A 20,258-nucleotide genomic window follows, 5' to 3' on the forward strand; every position below is an offset into this window, starting at 1 on the left:
TCCTATGCTTGTCTACACTTCTGCCAGCCCTCTCATTTCCCACAGTGCTCACCTGGAGACAATGATCACCAACGTGCCTCTGTTCCACCTAGCTCTCTGCAAGCAACGTGGGTAATAAATAGCAAGAAATTGTACACTGGAATGTATGGCAAAGTATAATTCAGTATCACTTGATACTGTTGTTTCCCTCATCTGCCTGCATTTTCAAATCAATGCAGATGTGAAAATACATACCTCAATTTGATAGATCTATCTTCCATGTTAAAATTCTCAAATGAATTTCACGCCACTAGAAGTTACGCCTCATGCACTTTGAGAAAAGGCTCTCTACTTTTCACCAAGTTGCTAATTCTTTGAAACAGGGAATTTCAAACTTTTGCCTTTTCAACCAATAGGGGCTTTTTTAGAAACATGATTTTGTGGATACCTGCTGGCCTATTCATTGTCAAACCACCGAAATCTCATTTAGTTTCTGGTGGCTTAACATTCATATGAATAATTCATTAATAGCCACTGCAACTAAAATGATATTATGAGAATATCTGCTGTATTCTAGCTGCCTTTCAATAAAACCAAGCAGCTGAAAATGAGGAGGATAAACTAAAATCGACAAAATGGATATCCAGCTAAATTTGTACTTGCAAAATTGTTCATTCAAGACACTCTCAATTTGTTTGGAGTTATTATGCTGACCTTTCATTGAGCTACATTTCAGAACTCAGAATATGTTTCAGATATTCACCCACAAGTTGCCTGCACTTAAAAGTATCTTGTCAAGCACAAAATTCAAACTTTGATTCTTTCATTGCACGTAGGGAACCAGTCCAAGCCAGAGACAATTGACAATCAATAAGACAAAATAAAACTTTTCTACAAGTGTTGAAAGAAAGATGCTAACCCAAGTCAGACCAAAACATTGAATCACATGTCCACAGGCACTACTATAGTTCCTTCCAGAATAAAGAGCAAAGAATTGTTTCCTATTCCTATTTATGCAAAGATAATTCCCATTATCTTCAGAGTAGCCAGAGTATCTTCACAGCTGGGGTTAGAAGGGACCTTAAAGATCAGCTAGTTCCAACCCCTCTGCCATGGGCAGGGACACCTCCCACCAGACCAAGTTGCCCAAAGCCCCATCCAGCCTGGCCTTGAACACTTCCAGGGATGGTGCATCCACAGCTTCTCTGGGCAGCCTGTGCCAGGGCCTCACCACCCTCAGAGTCAAGAATTTCTTCTTTATATTTAATCTAAATCTACCCTTTTTGTAGTTTAAAACCATTACCCCTTGTCCTGTCACTACACTCTGTGACAGTCTCTCTCTAGTCCAGTGTTTTAGATCTGAAGATACATAACCCATAATTATTAAATTTATCAAGGGAAAGGGATTAGTAGATGGATGCAGATGTTGGGAATTGTTTTTGAAGACTTTTTGAAGGACTGCTTTGGGAAAATTAATCACAATCATTTTATTTATTTATTTATTTTTTTAAGAATGCAGAATGTTTCATATCATAATAGAAATATTCCTCTTTAGTGAAAGGGTTGTACGGCACTGGAATAGGCTGCCCAGAGAAGTGTTTGAGATACCATCCCTGGAGGTCTTCAACAAATGTGTAGATTTAGAACTTAGTGGCATGGTTTAGTGGTGGACTTTAGTACTAGGTTAGGTTGGACTAGTTGATCTTAGAGGTCTTTTCCAACCTGAGTGATTCTATGATTCTATAGTAAGTGCAATGTAGTACATGCTGCAATTTGCTATCTCATATTTTTAGAACCTCTCCTTTTCAACATGAAGGCAAAACAAAATGAAAATGGAAGAGGGGGTGGCTGCTATCCAGAAAGACATGGGAGGTTAGAAGGGTTAACAGGACAAATTAAAAAAATCATGTTAACTTCTCAAATCATGGTGAAAAGAAATCTATTCATATTCACAGGTATTATTATTTAATTTTTGTGTAAGCCTTCCTGTTTTCCCAGATCAAGATCATACTGTTAGAAACTGGCAGAATTAATAATAATATTTAATAACTTATTGTTATTAATAATTCACTTTCTTTTAACAGAAATGTATAGACTTAATTGAAGAACTCAGAGAAAGATGGAAAAGGAAGGATGGTGACAAAATAAAGTAAAATAAAATAAAGTTGGTGGGTGAAATCCCTCCTATGCACATATCAAAAGCCTTACATTTTTCATCACACACATTAAATATAAATCCCCATGCTAGTCCTATACAGCAGGCATAAACATGGAAGAACAATGGACTTCCATCTATTACTATGGTCTTTTTTTATATAAAATAGTTCTGTTGATTTCAAAGACACTACATTTTGACCAGACAAGTATAAGTTGAGATAACAAAATTAAAGGCCATATCTTAACAGCAATTTTCTTTTGATAACTGCTGTAAAATAAATAGGTCTAAATGAAATTCTAGTTGGTGTCTTTGATGACCAAGGTTTTGTGAGATCAAACTGAATACCAACAAATAGAGGGACTAAGAGTCTAGTTTTTGAAGTAGAGAAAACAAGCATTAATACACTGTTTGCAAAAAAATGATTTTGCTTCATTTTCACGGTGTTGTGTCATCTCAGCCACGACTTCACTCAAATCCAAATTTTATCTATTTCTGTTCCAGAAAAAATAACAGAATTGTCCCATTACAATAAGCTACTTGAATGAAGATGGGAACCAAGCTCAAATTAGTAACAAGCAAAGGCCATATAACTTAATCCCAAAGCAACAGATACGTTTGAAGTAATGATATGCTAATTACAGGTACATTTTAATTCTCAGATCAAACTACAATTTAGAAACCAGCATATCTTCATGAATAACCCTTACTTACGCGTAGTAAGAGAAACTGCTACAGGGTAAGCACCCTATATAATGCTCTGTCACCCACAGGAGCAGTAGCGACACCTATGAACATCTAAAGACTAGATAAGGTTAGAAATAATAATCACTTTGCAATTCTGGCATCTGCACTGTCCAACTTCTTTTCAGGCTTTCAGTTAGCAGCCTGATTTGCTGTCAGTGTCTGCCTGGCTGCTTCTCTCTCTCAGCCATTACAGTTAAGGGAGAAACAATATTTTATCCTCCTGATTTCTGGAATTTGGGTGAAAGTACGCAATCAAGGGAAGTGCTGGTGAAAAATACCATTTTTGGCTCATGAATTTGAGTAAGTATTTACTTTTTCCCTCAATTCACCCAGTTTGCAAAATCCTTGTCTCTCGTCTTTGCTGCGTAAAATTAAATGAACCTCAGTTTGTAATGTGGGTCTCAGATGATTTTGTCTATGTTGCACTGAACAACCACACAAAGCTCTACTATTTAAGAGAATAAGTGGATCCTTACATTATGAAGCCAACATGAATCATTCTCATCTTCCTCATATATATGCCTTCAGTGCATATTCTATATAAAATGAGTCAGTTTTCAAAATGGTAAATTAGTGGATTTCAACAAAGCACAATTCAGAGTAATTGTGTTTTTCACTAGTTGTGCTTTAAAGCTGTCAACAAAACCAAAACTGGAATATGCTTACATCACATGAGGATTGCAGCCAGGAGAGGAGCCTGAACTGACATGTGATGTGCGATGAACATTAAATGCAATTGTTTTTATTATTAACATGGAATCCTATCAGCATAACTAATGCCCTTTTTTTTTTTTTTTTTGTATGTTTGCAAGTTACTAAATATTCATACTATAATAACTTGAAAGAAGAATATTCTCTAGCATGCTAACTAAAATGATTGATAACTGGGTATGAAGTCAGAGGAATAGAGTGGGGGAAGGAGAAGAAATAAGAAAAAAAAGTCAAAGACACCAATCTATTTTTGCTAGACAACTCTATTTTGCTAGACAACATCCACAGAACAATTTTGTCAACACAAAATTATACTGAATCAATTAAAATGCATACCAGGCAGAACAAAGATCAGTCACTGTCATCATGATACTATTTTGATGACCATGCAATTAATGAAGTATGAAAGAACCCTACTGCTTTGTCTTCTTCTGTTAATTCATCCTTCTTATTTAGTTGTGAGTTTTGTGTGTGTGTGTGTGTGTGTGTTTTTGTTTTGTTTCACGTTGTTTTGTAGACACTATGGCAAGACATCTGCTAGCATACTAAGAGATGGAGCAGACTGGGCACCCTGACAGATAATAGCTTCTAAAGACACAAGAAATAATTGAAGGGCTGACGCTCACTCTAGTGTTTCCACCTTCCATCCCTAACAGAGATTTTTCCTTTATCACGGAACATCAGCAATGGGATTCACTCTTACCCTTTTCTTTATAAGCAAATATTCAGGCCCTCAAACACAAAACCCACAGTGAAAAACATGGATAGGAGAGATAGGGAAGGAGCTCAATATAATAATGTAGCACGGTTCTGCAGCCGTGGGTCAACTTTCATGCAGTCATGGAGAGGTTGAGGTAGAAAGGTCATCTGGTCCAACCCTCTCGTTTGGGCTGAGCAACTTAGAGCTGGTTGCCCAGGACTATGTCCAGATGGCTTCTGAATACCTCCAGAGATGGAGATTCCACAGCCTCTGTGGACAACCTGCACCTGTGTTCTGCCACCCACACAGTAAGGTGCTTCCTGATGTACAGAGGTAACCTCCTCTGTTTCTGCTTGTGCCCACTGCCTTTTGTCCTGTCACTAGGCACTGCTGAAAAGCCTTACTCTATCCTCTTTGCACCCTCCCACCAGGTATTTATCAATGTATGTATACACCTCAATGGATATTGCAGTTTTTTCTATTTTCTTTCTGTGGAGTGAGGGTGGGTTGGTGGGAAGAGGGCATTACTCCAAAGAAGCTTATACATCTCACATTTATTTATTTTTCTTTATTTTTTTTTCCCCTCTGACAAGCAATTGAGCAGCCAAAGCTTATGACAGGGAATAAACTGGCCTGATTTCAACAAATACCTTCCTGTCCTGGTAGACAATGTCTGTTCAGCTTTAAACCAACAGTAGCTGCTTAATGCAAAGTGTCCACAACGGAGGCACCTGGCTGAAGGAACCAGGAGGGAGCAGTAAGCATTTTACTGAACTAACATCACTCCCTCTAAAATAATGAATATTTTTCTGAGTGCAGCAATTTGTGTCAGGCTGTACTCATTTTGGGAAGGTAATTGGAAGGCAACTACATCTTATGAATCATTTAGAGTTTCAGCTAGGTAACTTTAGCTAACAGGACATTTGAAGTTACCTTTATCAGTTCATATGGTTGTGTTATCTAACTTAGTATGTGCCTGTGGAAGGTTTTAATGCATTTGATTCATGTTCTGAAATGAACTTTACTGATAATTTTATTTCATGGAAATTGCTCCTTTACTCTGGTATTGACAAGCAGAATTTAGACAATTAACGTTGACTAAGTTCTTGGTAATATGATATAACTAATAAAAATCCTTTCCAATTACCCTTAGTCAAGAAGATGAGGAAAGATGGAGAAAAAACATTCCTTCAAGTGCAAAATGAGGATCTCTGCTTACCAGCACAGTCACCACACGCAGAACTACTCCTCGCATGTTATTCTCCAACTTTCTGTCAGTTAGTGACCCATTCAGACCAGTGACAGGATTCCAGCAGCCAAGCTGAAAGAGAAAGAAGAATTTGTTTCTGCATCACCCATAAAATCACTTCTCTTAAGCAAGAACATATGAAATAAACAGAACACCTTCTGGAATCAATGGGACAGAAAGTCAGAGAAGAGTCTGTGGGCAGATTCATCTTTAAATTGCAAATGAAGCAATTAGGGGTATTTGTGCTTTTAAATACCAGAGTGTAATGGATGACAGCGTCCAGGGTTGGAACATGTATTGCCTTAGAAGAGCTCAGGGAGGACTTCTGTATTAATGAAAAAGATTTGAAAAGTAGTATGGCTGTAAAAGTACTTCTACCTGACTTCCAGTAATACAGTAATTGGAGAAATAATAGCTACCATAATTTCAGTATGCTGTCTGCTCCAGCCCATCGTTCCTAGTGGAACTCTGATGAAAGGAATTAACTGGTTTTAATTAAAACTTATACTACTCATTGATAATGAAACAGCAGTGATTTTTAGCTAGGTTAAAAATCCCATTTAAAAATGACTGAGAAAAGACACATAGGCACACCGAAGTATTTAGAAAGGACTGCAATAGATGGTGCAGAGAAAGGAATTCAGCTATGAGATGCTTTGCATTGGTGCTACCATATTTGTTGGGCTGTTATGGACAGAAGCTTTTGCTCTGGGATTTCTCTAAGGCTAACTGCCTTTTAATCTGAGTTTAGTAGATAGTGACCTGCAATTTAGTTCCTCTGAAAATATAACTATCCTACATTCTTACATGATGATAGATGATTATCTAAGGTACAGAGCAATAGACCCTTGGCAACATGTACAAGCTTTACTGGTTTCATTTTTGGAATTAATTGCAAAATTCATCTGGCCTGTAAAAATACCGGCATTAAATCCAAAAAACAACAGAAGGACAATGACTGACTTCACAGGACTTTGGAGCCAGCTCTGCTTTTTCAGTACCTCCTCCACAGCATGCCTAGCTGTTAACAGCAACACCAATGAACTGCTGACAGGTTCCAGAACCTCACCCCTCGTCTGGCAAAGGTGCCCAACAGTTTGAGCTGAAAAACCTAACTGCTGAAGTGTGTTACATTAATAGGGCTGTGAAACACAGCGAATGGATTTGAAGCGTGTGCACCATACACTCTATGAGATAAATCACTTCTATCCTACAAAGCAAAGCATTTGGTAGTCTACATTTTCTGTATTAGAAATATTGAAAACAGCACTAAGTTAAGAATAAAAGTACACTACATTAATTCAGTGATTGTCATTCTCAGTCGCATAAAGAATCTAATTAGAACTTGGATCCAATTAGCATATCCAAATATGTTGAAAGCCTAATTACCGCAGATACTGTACTGCTTTTGCCAGATTTAAAACCCTATGAAGTTTCTGAAGAGCCTTTGTATCTTTTTGAGGGTAAAGTCCACTTTTAATTATGTACATTATTGTGTACATATTTATATAATTAACTTTTTAGCACAAGCCATTCTACATTTTTAACAGAAAAGAGCACAACATAACTGATTGCTACAAATTTAGCATAGCACTAATTTTCCTTTAAAAAGCCACATTTTATTTTCAATTATTGTTCATTTAATTTTCAGTTCAATTGTTCCTTTATGCAGCACAGTCATGGTGAAGACAAATGTGTAGTGCCTTGCCAATAAAGTTGAAATTGATTTTGAGTGTGAGCTGCTTACTGTTATTAGGCGAAAACGAATCAACATTTATTGATGACAATTTGAGCATGTCAATGCAGCAAAAGCAAACGTAGCTATTGCTGAAACAGCAAGGGGGATGGTATGAAGCTTCCTCTTCAGCTCTACCTCTCACTTAACTGCTTTTGCAAAACATCTGCTGCTTCTGCTTTTGCTTCTCTTTTTCTTCTGTGCTGCCTCTGATAGTTGAAATGAAAGACTAGATCAGGCAGTAACAGAATCTGACATTAATTCTGGTTGATTTATTTAGAACAATACATGTGATTATTAAGCACTGTACCTGTCTTCTTTGTTCCATGTGAATTTTGTCATTTATAGTGCTTTTTACTTCAGATGAAATTTCTTCCACTTATTTTAATGACAGTGTTCACTCTGCTACATTCAGGTACAAAATTATGAAGATGTAAAAGTTGTTAATATTCTCTTCCCTTTACTACCCAACGTACAGTCTCCTCGATCATCCCACTTCCCCGCTTGTTAGCCCCTCTACCATCATTCCTAGTATGGGTTTGTCTCTCCTCTTTCACTAGCAGAGACAAGAATTGACCTCCCTTTACAAAGGTGCTTCTTTATTAGAAATTTTTGCCTATATGAAATATACATTGTGGAAGACCTGTAACTTGAAATCAATATTAAAACAGACAAAATCTATTTTATGCATATTTCCAACTTCCAGGCAGTGATTTATACAGAATTTGGAACACTAAAATCTATAATGCCTCTAGGACAGAGCTTACAGGCAGATTTTTTCCACAATCCAACCCACAATATAAATATTCCACATGAAACCAGTGAACTCTGCTGGCAGCGTAACATGTAATTAAAACTCTGTTGGTTAATTGAGAAAAATACAGTGGGCTGGTGTGATCATAGTTGAGGACAATCACAAAAAATCATAGTATCATAAAATGGTAGAATGGTTTGGGTTGGAAAGAACCATAAAGATCAGCTAGTTCCAAACCCTCTGCCATGAGCAGGGACACCTTCCACTAGATCAGGTTGCCCAAAGCCCCATCCAAACTGGCCTTGAACACTTCCAGGGATGGCGCATCCACAGCTTCTCTGTGCAGCCTGTGCCAGGGCCTCACCACCCTCAAAAGTTTTCTTCCTTTTATCTAATACAAATCTACCTTCTTTTAGTTAACAAACATTACCCCTTGTCCTATCACTACGTTTCCTGACAGACTCTCTCCTCAGCTCTCCTGTAGGCCTTTTTTATGTATTGGAAAACCACTATTAGGTCTCCTCAGAGCCTTCTTTTCTCCAGGCTGAACAGCCCCAACTCTCTCGGCTTGTCTTTGTAGGAGAAGTGATCCAGCCCCAGTCCCTTGATCATCTTTGCGGCCCTCCTCTGGACTCGTTTTAGTACTTCCATGTCCTTCTTATGCTGGGGGCCCCAGAGGTGAACTCAGCACTCCAGGTGGGGTCTCACAAGAGCAGAGTAGAGGGGCAGAATCACCTCCCTCACCCTGGTGGCCACACGACTTTTGACGCAGCCCAGTATATGGTTGGCTTTCTAAGCTGCAAGAGCACACTGCCAGATTCTCATCTACTAACAGCCCCAGAGCTGCTCTCAATCCATGCTCCACCCAGCCTATATTTGTGCTCAGGATTGCCGTGATCAAGGTGGCAGACTTTGCACTTGGCCTTGCTGAACTTCGAGAGGTTCACACAGGCCCACCTCTCAGGCCTGTCAAAGCCCCTCTAGACAGCTGCAAAACATCATTCATCTGCTACTGGAATTGATCCGAACACCTAAACTTACTATCACTCCTCCTTGCTCTCTTTTCTTGACTTTCTTGGCCTCCTTAAAAAAAAAAAAAAAAAAAAAGTGAACAAGGTGTTGGTTTTACTACAGTCTAAGAAAAATCTCTGATGGTAATGCCCGCACACAGCACTATTAAGGAGCTGTTCCATTAGCAGCTCCTAAGAGAGTTGGTCACCTGTGGAAACACCAACATCTGTGCCTGCAGTACCAAAAAAAATTCTTCAGAAATTCCCTTCTCGAATTTCACCTGGGTCTAACCTGCTTTAGGAACTCACTTTTCCCAAGTAAGGACTTCACCAGAAGAAATATGCATTAATAACACCCTGCTGCATTCCAAAATATAGTAAATTCAAATGACTGGAAGAGATGTCATGAATGTCTCACAAGACAGCATTCAAATAGGAGTTTCCAAATCCCAGGTGTGCTGGCAAGACTCAAGAATGATAGAACAAAAAACTAATATAGGAAAACATTTTTTTGTGTGAAGTCTGGACTCAGCATTTACAGAGATTGCTAGGACAGCAGTTTAGGGAAGATCCAAGCAGGAAAACATGAAAATAGTTTTGCACGCAATATGTCTGATAACTCAGGCACTCAATTGATGTCTAATATATCCAAGTGACTTGGAAATCAGTGCCAAAACCCTACAGAGGAAAGACTGTCTCCCAGAACGTAAGCCAAACAAGACATGTTTTGGTTGTCATTCAGATACGGTCAGCAATTAAAAGTTTTGGGGACACTCTCTTACCTAGGTAGAGTCCCATTTGCTCAACCCCACAGCCATCACCCAACAGTCAGTCAAACGCATCTGCAAAAAGTCTGGTGGCCTTGGGTAAGCCAATGGCCTTTGTAATCCTCGGCTTGATTAAAGAAACGAAGACTTCACACAAAATTTCCTAATACAACTGGTTAGTTGGAAAGCTTTCTGTTTGACTTCTCAACTGAAGCTTAGGTAATACTCAGCAAATAAGTTGTTAAAATCAATAGAAAAGACTATGTTCAACAAATTGTATAATGCATAGCAGCACTTGTTTCTCCTGCATTCTGTGTAAGGAAACCTATATAGTTCTGTGCATTTATTATTTTGTGCAGTATGTTTTATTGCTTTAATTTGCCTCTGGACTAGAAGGAATGGACTCTGCTGTTTTCAAGCTATGTTAGGAGAATGTGAGCACACAAGTTTAGTTTTAAATCTTGTGGCTTAAGGATCATAATTACAGCACTTGAAGTAGTCTATTTGTTTTATTAACTGATCATAGACAGAAGTGCAAATGACCTAAGTAAGGATTTCTTTCCTCAAAGCCAAAGCACATGATCAAATAACACAGCACACAGTTAATAAAATGTTTCACTTCGGAGCCTGCCCAAATTTCTTTTCTTAGTGAATAGAAATAAAGAAGCTAACGGAAAGCTACCTGCTGGTAACGTGCTGTTTGTTTGCCTTCCAGCTCTTGACTCAACATTTTCTCAAGGCCTCATGCACCCAGACTGGTGCCAGAAGTTATAATTGGATGTTTTAGACCATTGACAAATGTTGAATATAGGGAGAAAAAAGCATAGACGACGTAGCTGTTCTCACCATGTGTTCCACTCATGAAGCAGTGCTTAGTGCTTAGGCCAAGTTTCCAGAGGAACTCTAATGGTGTGATTTTTTGGAAAGTATAGTAAATCACCACATCTCAAAGATAATAAACCATTTCCGCGAGCCAGTGGTGTCATTCTAATGGTCCCTCACTCCGCTCCCCCGCCCCCTTCATCTCTTGCTTACTTTCTTTATTACTACTTTTCCTTTCATTTGAAATTTGGAGGTTTTAATCTACCATTTGCCATTTCTAAGTGTCTTCTCTTTTATCTTTATAAAACACCTTTTTTCCCCCTTCACAAGTCCTCTCTGTGAATCCAGTACTCTCTCAGCAGCTCCCTAACCTGGGGTTATTTTGCTCTTTCCCATATTGCAATGACTCCTGCCATTTCCCTGTGTACTTCCAGCACACTTTCTTTCCTCTTTACTTTTCTTTCCCTTGATCTTCCCTGCAGTTTCCTATGCCTTTTCCCATCTTGCTCTTTTTTGGTTGGTAAAGGGACCTAGGTTTTCTCTTGCTTTCACTTCATCCAGTTTTGACTCATCTTTCCAATCACTTTGTGTCCCTTCTTCTTTCTCTTTAGCCTTTGATTCTCCTTTTTCTTTCAGATACTTCTTACTCTCAGGAAACTTCCCCTCACCTCCTGTTCCTCCTTTTGTGTTATGAGGGAGATAGGAAAAAATACATTGCTGTATGGTCCTGCATCTCTTGCTTTCACCTTTCATATATATATATATATATATATATATATATTTTTTTTTTTTCCTCCTGTCCCCTGAAAACCTTAACACATCTTTTCCTTGAAGACCCAAACAAGGATATTAATGAAAATGACAGTGATATCTTTCCCACTGCCTCCAAATTTAAAGCCAAACACTGTATAGCCTGTTCTTTGACCCAGACACTGTCCCTTTGCCATATGGAGACTCCACCATGGATAGCTGCCCCGGGAAACTCCCCTGGAAATTCTGGTGGTGCCCAGGGATTGCTGTGGCACCAATCACTCACAGGGAAAGCACCAGTCCTTCTTCCATAGTCCTATGCCACAGCTCATACATAGTGAAAACAAGCTCTTGCAGGCTACTGATATGTTCTAGCATTTCCTGAATGGTAAAATATAAGGAGGCAGTTTTTGTTTGCTCATCGCTGAAAATTGAGGTAGGAATGTAATGGCTGGCACCAGCAAGTTGCTAGATGCTGGAGTTATGGTCAACAGATAAGGGAGGCCAGCAACCACACAAGAAGAATCGCGTTTAAGACATTATCCTGTGACCTGACTTGGTCATGTATCACCCAGCCTACACAGTGAACAGCAGCAAGTTGGGAAGGAAAAAAGAAGCTTCACTGAAGACAGATACTAGTCATTAAGTCTGATATCGACTTTTACATGTTTTTTTTACTATGTATTTTACTGTGTAGAAACAACACTATCACCTCATTATAGTTTATCAGGTAAGAAAAATAAAAGAACTTAAAACGACATTCATAGAATCTCCCTCCTCCAAAGAAGAGAAAGCGATGATCTTCCCCCAACAGACACTTCTTTTTCTCTTCAGGAGGCAAATCCTCCTTTAGACTATCAAACTTCATATTTGCAGAGTAAAATTCATGAATATCACTTTCATTTTACACGGCCAGTTTGCTCAGTGATGTCTGAATTATTCCAGGGAAACTGATAACATCAAGTAAGCTGAGATTTGTGGCCAGGTTAAATACACTCACTTGGGTTTTTAATTGCAAATCACTAGTTCCCTCTCATTAGGCGTTTTAACACTTTATGAGGAAGTCTTTTATCTAAATCACACAAGTTCTAAAGTAAATAAAGAAATAAATTATAATTGAACTTTGTCTATCCAATGCTGGGGCATCACTGAATCTTTATGAAATCAAAGAGGAAAGTACTCAGACACAGTTACTGCTGCAGCTCCTATTAGACCATGATATATAGGATTTTTGTACCACTGTCAAGCCTTTGATCAAACCCAATCAGCGGCAAACAATGAAAAATACTATTTTCCACTGAACTGTATGAATTTCCTTCTCTACAGGTAACAGCAAAATATGCACTGCACATTTCAGCTTCTCATCAATTCCCTGAGAGTTTAAGAACATTCAATGGACTCTCAGCTTTTCCTTCAGCTTAATAAGGTGCTTTCTGGGGATTTGATTTTTCAGAAAGGGTTTGACAAAGTGGAATGCATTTGCACTGTTGCAGGGCTCAAAAATTCTGTGGGCAGAGTTCCATAAATAAATCAAAATTGCAATAGCATAGGACAAACCCAGCACTATTTTACTTAGAGAGAAATGGTTTATGGAACAGGATTCTGAACAAATCCAGTCCAATAAACCAGAGAAGTGAATCCCTCAGAATGGAGCAAGTTGGCCAGGTCTGAAAAACCTGCGTCTGCAGCAGCCTGTTGCCAGCACGGAGTGACTTTGGTACCTCCACTCTGCCTTGCGTTTGGCTCAGCAAGCAGGCATGCCGAGAAGCACCTAGGATTTTTTTATTTTTTTTTCCCCACAATGAAGATCTCCCTTTGAATGTAACTACAGAATTAGCAGTCTGGGAGTCAGTTCTGGAAGTAAATCTACGTGGTGAATTGTGCATTAGCTTCATCACTTCAAGCTGTGAGGAATAAGAAAGGCTGGTGTCTAGCTCCAGCCCAGGAGCAGAATAACCACATTAGTACAGGTCTGTGTACTAAAGAAATCTGTGCTTGTATTAAAAGCGGCTGACAAGGAATTATGTGTTTAGGTATGCAGAGGGCCCAGTGAGGGTACAGAACATCTGGACTAATCTCAGTGGTCTCACCTTAGCTGTATTTTTGAAGCATAAGTGGAATTATTACACCACTGCTTGCACAATGAACTCTGTATCTGGTTATCTTTTCATGCGAGGCAAAATGTTATTAATTATATATATTTTCAGGTATACCATATAGAATTCTTCCATTTACATTGGGAAAATGATTTTAAATGAAGCAATACTCCATCACTACTTAGACAAAAGCGTGTGTATATGTCTACATCTCTATATATATGTATAACAACCAAACGCTCGCTGGGCAGTATGGCTACAGTGATTTCCTGATGCATGAAGAAGAAGAGTTGCATTCACAGGACTTGGAACTTGGTAAAATGTGGGAAGTATTCGTAGGATGCGCATACTATGCAGATATATTGTCTGAAATCCTTTGAGAGAGAACAACCTCATGTTTAAAATATGCACTTATAATGGCTGGAATCGCTACACAACTCTTCAGCATGAGATAGAGAGTAAATAAGACACCAAAAAAAAATCACTCCTGCCTTATTCAATTCAGTGATGTACTGGCATGAAAACACTCCTTCCAAATCAGATAAAAAGCCAAAAAAAGGCACACGTGAAAAGATGCTACTTTTATCCCAGCCAGCACATCTGGGCCCCTGTCTCCTTAGACACATTCACCTCTCATTACCAATGTGAGAGACAAAGGAATTATTATGGAAGTAGTGTGAGAACATGTACCACTGTCCAGGACAGATGATACAGTTATTTTGAAGCGTATGTGCACCCGTCTAGAAGCTTTTCAAACTTATGCCACATCAAAGTAGCTTCTGCTCTCTGTTGTTCAGCACAGAAGAATTTGCCAACTCTTTCTTAAATGTAGCACATAGAAGGATGTGATGAGGCCATCTCCTATTCTTACATGACAGTGCAATATGCTTGCCATGCACAGGGACTATAAAACACCTGCTCACAAACCATCAACAGTGACCAAAAAAAATCTATGTATAAATTATTTTTGCGGATAGAGAACAAGAAATTCACGTGAAATTTCAGCCAGTTTAACTTATTTCTATTTTACATGCTTGTATCAAAGCATGCCTGGAAATGTCAGAAGACCTTTGGTGAAAAAGGGAAACAAAAATAAGCTGTTAGTTGAAAATTGCTTTCAAGTTTATCACTGCAGAGAAGTTAACATGACATTGCAGTAAGCATAGCACTAGATGATAAACCACTTTCTGTTGATTCTACAGGTTCCTGTGACGCTTAAATGGCAAATGCAAAGATTGAAACAATCTTTGCTTACACATAGATCAATACTCTGTTCCTAAAATCCAGGATTTATTTTCAGTGTTGTCAGATAAAAAGAGGCTTGCTAAGGTGGATATGTCACTGACTTACTAGCTTGATGCTGGCTAGTAAATCAAAGCAACATTTTGTCACTGATATGTTAGAAAATATTATTTCAGTATAACCCACGCTCACAGTCTGAATGGCTAGAGTGTCACCAATTTTCAGTGCATTAAGGACTAGATATTATAAATGATGTATTGGATCATATTCTTTTGAGAAGTTGGTAGTACAGAAAATATGGTTGTGGGGTGATTTTTTACTCCCTCAGCACAGAGCATCTTTGTTAGGAATCAGAGATGATGGCAAAGGAACCAATAAACTTAGCACGGCACTGACCAAATAGAGTACCTGTTACAAGCAACAGCTTGGACCACGTAAATGCATTGGGTAGATAAAGCACACAGCAAACAGGAATTTTCTTCTCTACTCTCTAAAGAAAGTATCACCTCCTTCTGCAGGCTGTTTTTGGACCATGAGATGTGGGGAAGTGGAGAACAGAAAGGCCAAGTGTGAATTTGAGGAAATGGTTGTGATTGTGATACCTGGATTATGAAAGAGGACATCGTCCTGCTACATGTGACCACAATGAGAGCAGATGTGTTCAGCTAGAGTCCTAAAGATCTAGCAGGAGCCAGGAGCACTGAGCACTGGAAAGGTGCTTTCAGGAAATAGTTAATGGTCTATCTCATACCAGAGGTCTGTCCCTCTATACGGTCCAGATAATCCTTCTGAAGATTTTTTTTTTTTTTTCCAGATGATCTCAGCTCTAAACCCACAGAGCTTTACAGCATCAATAAACCATTACTGAAATTATTTTTGTACTCACTTCTTTTCTAAAGTCCCTGACAGAATTGTTACAGTGATAACCAAATGCTGAACTGATAAGGATCAAAAGCAATTTCCTCTCTAACTACCAGCACTCACCTTCAGCACAGAAAATGCATTTAGCTTCTTTCCTTTCACATACCACAGGACATAATTACATAGAAGAAAGGTTGTGTCCAAGTAAGACCTGTGCTCCTACAGCCTTCTGAAGATACCCTCAGTGATCTCAGAGACATATGACCATCAGAAAAACTGTAATTGTCTTTCTTACTGATGGTGATGCTGTTCAGCATTCACAGCTGAGTGGTGAACTGTAAAAATACTGTCAAAAATATTTACATTACGCTTTCATGCATTACTTAACATGTGGTATTTAAAGCAAGTTTGGAACTCACTGTATTCACTGGTAATCAGTACTTTGGAAAAGAATAGCCAGATCCTAACTAGATCTGCTGGTGGCAAGTGAAAGTGGATCCGCATAAAGGAGTGGGTACTTCTATATTAGAGAAAGAGGCAATGACTGGGCATGGATCTCATATGCTGAGAGGGTAGGAAAAAAGTATTGACTAGTAAAGAAGGGTTCAGATACAATTTTGTAAAAATGTCAAGTATTTCTACATGGCTATTATTTACTACTAAAAATTAAAACCAAACCAAAACATTAAAATAGCATTACTGAGGCAGACTATTAATCTTACTCAGACACCTAAAAAAGCTAGTCTGGTACTTAGAAACAAAGTTTCTAAGCAGTCTTTGAGAAGTGCTTCTAAAAACTTGTTCCGCTTTATCTTTCAGTTGAACCAAACAGGAAGGTTAAAGAATTCTGGATAGGAAAAACCTGAGTTTTGCCTACCAAGACCAAAAATTTTAGTAGATTCCTCTGGAGAACCTGAATGGCCTGCAGTGTAATTTTACACACTCATCACTTTCTACACTGCCAGTGTTTGCTATTATTAGAGTGAATAATCTTGACAGAACAATCTACATATCATAAACATTTAAATGGCAAGTGATATGTAGTTAAATATTTGAAGGCTTAAATAAAGAATCCTTGTGGAAAATAATAAAACATTAGCTTGAAGGATGAAGGCCTCTAATAAGCCCTCTCTAGAATAGTTGATTCAGTAAAGTACATTTTTATTACAAATGAAAATCACTGCCCTAATGACACTGGAAGTTGCCACAAAAATAAATTAACATTGTATCTTGGTAATTAAAACTACAGAAACACATTATAAATCTAACTTGAAAGGGATGAGAATTTTATTTTCTAGTAGACTGTATTCCCATAAGAGATTCTGTTTAGCATACAAAATGCTGAAATTGTGCAAAGAACCTGAGAACTTTAAACAACTGATTTTTTTTTTTTTAGTTATTGTAACATTGCCAAGCTCCTTCTAAAAACATATTGTGGCATGTACACCAGTGATTAGTTAACTAGATAAGTAGCTCTTTACCATGCTCATCACTACTGTGATTCTAGGATTTAATTTCAAGGGATAATACCAATTAAAAAAATTAAAAAATCTTTCCGTTTGAAAAGACTTTTAAGAAGGGAGAAATGCCTATTTTTGATTACATTAACAAATCAATTTATCTTCTTCAACATATTACAACTACGATATTTGCCCAGATGACTTGCTGCTTCCCATTTTCAGCTGCACCCACTTGATATGACTGTAAGCAAACAGAAGTAGGAACTGTGTTACCATATATGTTAGTGGAGCAACCTGTGTAATGGAGCTTTTTACTGTAATCATGATCATCATTAGAGATATAACTAAAATTAAGCACTTCACCCTCATTTTTCCCCAACTTTCAACTACCCCCTGTTCGTGTTACCTGCCTGATAGCTACGGGGCTGTTTCCCCTGTATAACCAGTTACCTGAGGGGTCGGCAATGTTCAAGAATGCTCTAACTCTGCATATCTATCCATGAATATGTCAGATAATAGCTCTGCTGATGAAAGTGAGTATGTTAAACTCCTTCCCAAGAGAAGAGAGAAATTACTTCAGCAGGAAAGGAAAAATAATATTATCCCTTCAAATGCTAGATACAGCTTAGGAACATAATCCTGGAGGCCTGTTTTTCAATAGCCTGTGGGTACAACTGTGTTATCTTCCAATGCACATTCAAATGTTTTCACTGGGGATGCTAATTATCTTCCAGTCTGTAGGCCCTTGGGTTAACAGCCACACTAGAGAAGGTACAAATATTTTCAGGACAAAGAGTGCTTGCTTGAAAGATGGCTCTTGTCTGTCTGGACTACACTTCTCTGAGTGTACACCTATGTTATACTTGCTTCAAAGAGAATGTTACTGGTTTTGATAAACGTAGAAAGAAGAAATTAATACTATTGTTTGATACTACAGCACAAGCTTCTGCTACTTTATTATTATTACTTTTTTTTTTTTTCCTTAGCATTACAGTATTTTAAAATTTCACTGTCAATCTAATTGCCATCTTTACTATCCTTGGTAATATGCTGTAATCCCACAAGCAAAAAAAAGAAGTCAAAAGAGCCTATTTGGTGTGGCATCTGTTCATTGTCTAAAGCACAGATGAAGACTATTAGGCCATCAGTATTAGTTCTGATTTAAACACTTTACTCTAGATACTTTCATTAACTGTGTTGACACTAGTTATATATTATTCATTTTACCTGCACTTCATTGCATTCCCAGAATGCAATCACATTTTGCAAATGTGAAGCTGAACACAAGACACTCATGGCTAGATTCTTGGTCGATGTAACTTGGGAGTGTTTTAATGAAAACAAGCCTCATTAGTCTAGCTGGGGATCCAACCCTATATCTACACCTGCAAACACAACTATATTTCTTCCTAGAATAGGTCTTGAATATGTCTCCATTTTTAGCACAACACCTGGGGTTTATGCTCAGCAATCTTTTCATTGCATTAAAACACTCATTAAATGAGAATTTGTACTGCTACAGGAAAGGTAAAATGCTTCTACACAAGATGCACTAAACCTAAGTGAATAATTCATCTATTTTTCATATACAAATTTATTCATGGAATAATATCCTCTAATAGCTGCTGTTACAGAGATTACAAGCAGTTTCTCCAGAGCATTCAATAACCAGAAAAGTTCACTGATTTATTTGTCTGGACACATTGTCCTTACAGAACATCTTTGTCTCATGACTGGGCTATCACGTTCCTGGCATGAACATCTGCAATTATCAATTCAATACTTATCCATTTTAGAAACTGAGAAAATACAGTCTACATAATTTCTAAAGGAAGTATTAATAGTAACCCTGTGTAAGCATTACACAGTACGTGATGGTCCTACTCTCAGTAAATGTCATTCTGAGCTTTTAACATATTTAAAGTTCTTGAACAATCAAAATTGACTAAGTCCTTACGCAAACAAGCAGTGCTAAGTCCAACCCCCTGGCATCCAAATAAACCCCAAACTGACTACCTAGTAATATATTCACCAATGTCCTTCTCCCCCAGCTAATGAAATTCACAATTATCTCACTTCAGTAGCTAAGAGAATTTCCTCAATATTTCTTTACAGTTACATGCTATTTCCCTGATGAACACAAGGTTTAAGCCACTCCACCAACTCTATTCCCACTTTTAATACAGTGACAACTTTGTTCCCATCTCCAGATAGCTAACAGGGTCGTATTTCTTTTGAACTAATTCTTTCATCAGCCCAATCTATTTCTGCATTAATTGTATCTGTGTTCAGGCTAACTATATTGAACACAGAGCCTTAATGTATACACAGGATTTTGTATTACGTGAGCTGCTTCTGTCTCGCTGCTCATATGGAAGTGTCACTGCAACTGTGCTGGTGTAATTCTATAAGCAGGCTAGGATTGTAGGGAGAAGTAATATCTTTTATTAGACCAAGAGATACAGTCAGGGCAGAGAACAAGCTTTGGGCTCAGAAAACTAATGAAAGTCCTCTGAGACAAAAAGCTTTCTTGTTTTTCCTCCAACTGTATTATTTGGTCTTATAAAAGATATAACCTTTTCCCTATGGGCCTGACTGTCCTTGGTTATAACAGATTACTTACGAGTGAGATAGGTCAAAAAGGAGTTGTAAAACAAAATAAAGTAAACCAAAAAGACAGTTAGGGAAGCGAAAATCATGGCCTTGATAAATACCAACTGCTTACACAAAACAGCCAGGCTGACAGAGACCAGAAGATTGTCTCTTCAACCTCAACACCATGATGGGATTGCTTGCCAAGACTGCTAACCTTGAGACCAAAACACAATGATTAGGGTGTTTTTTTTTTTTTGTTGTTGTTGTTGTTGTTTGTTTTTTCCACAGCAGAGCTGATAATTAGCACATTAACAACTGTCTACAGAAAGGTAGAAGTTGGATGGCACTCAGGTGAAGTTACATGCATCTAGGAGATTTAAGGATATGTAGGTATGTGAAGGACTGGACATAGGACTCTAAGCTTTCTTAGCCTGAATCTGTCCTGGCAAGGTCTGCTTCCAGGCCTTCCAGCTCCTGCACCTGGTGGCACAGTCTCGGGGAATGACAATCGCGACACATGTAAATTAATGAGAGGCTTCTTAAATAAGCAAAAGAATTCAGAGGACTGCATGTACCAGGTTCAGTTATCACTGTAAAACTATGTTCTCTGATCTTGACAGATTAT

At 38.2% G+C, this 20,258-nt stretch overlaps 1 protein-coding gene across 1 annotated transcript in view; it reads right to left on the reverse strand.

Annotated features, from left to right (window-relative positions):
• Window positions 1-20,258, reverse strand: part of GRID2 (glutamate ionotropic receptor delta type subunit 2) — a 709,039-nt gene that overhangs the window by 139,336 nt on the left and 549,445 nt on the right. The window contains exon 9 of the mRNA XM_032187515.1: window positions 5,512-5,613. Coding sequence (XP_032043406.1) covers window positions 5,512-5,613 — 102 coding nt within the window. The remainder of the gene's footprint in view (window positions 1-5,511; window positions 5,614-20,258) is intronic.

Source organism: Aythya fuligula, chromosome 4 (assembly GCF_009819795.1).
Source record: "Aythya fuligula isolate bAytFul2 chromosome 4, bAytFul2.pri, whole genome shotgun sequence".
Taxonomy (NCBI): domain Eukaryota; kingdom Metazoa; phylum Chordata; class Aves; order Anseriformes; family Anatidae; genus Aythya; species Aythya fuligula.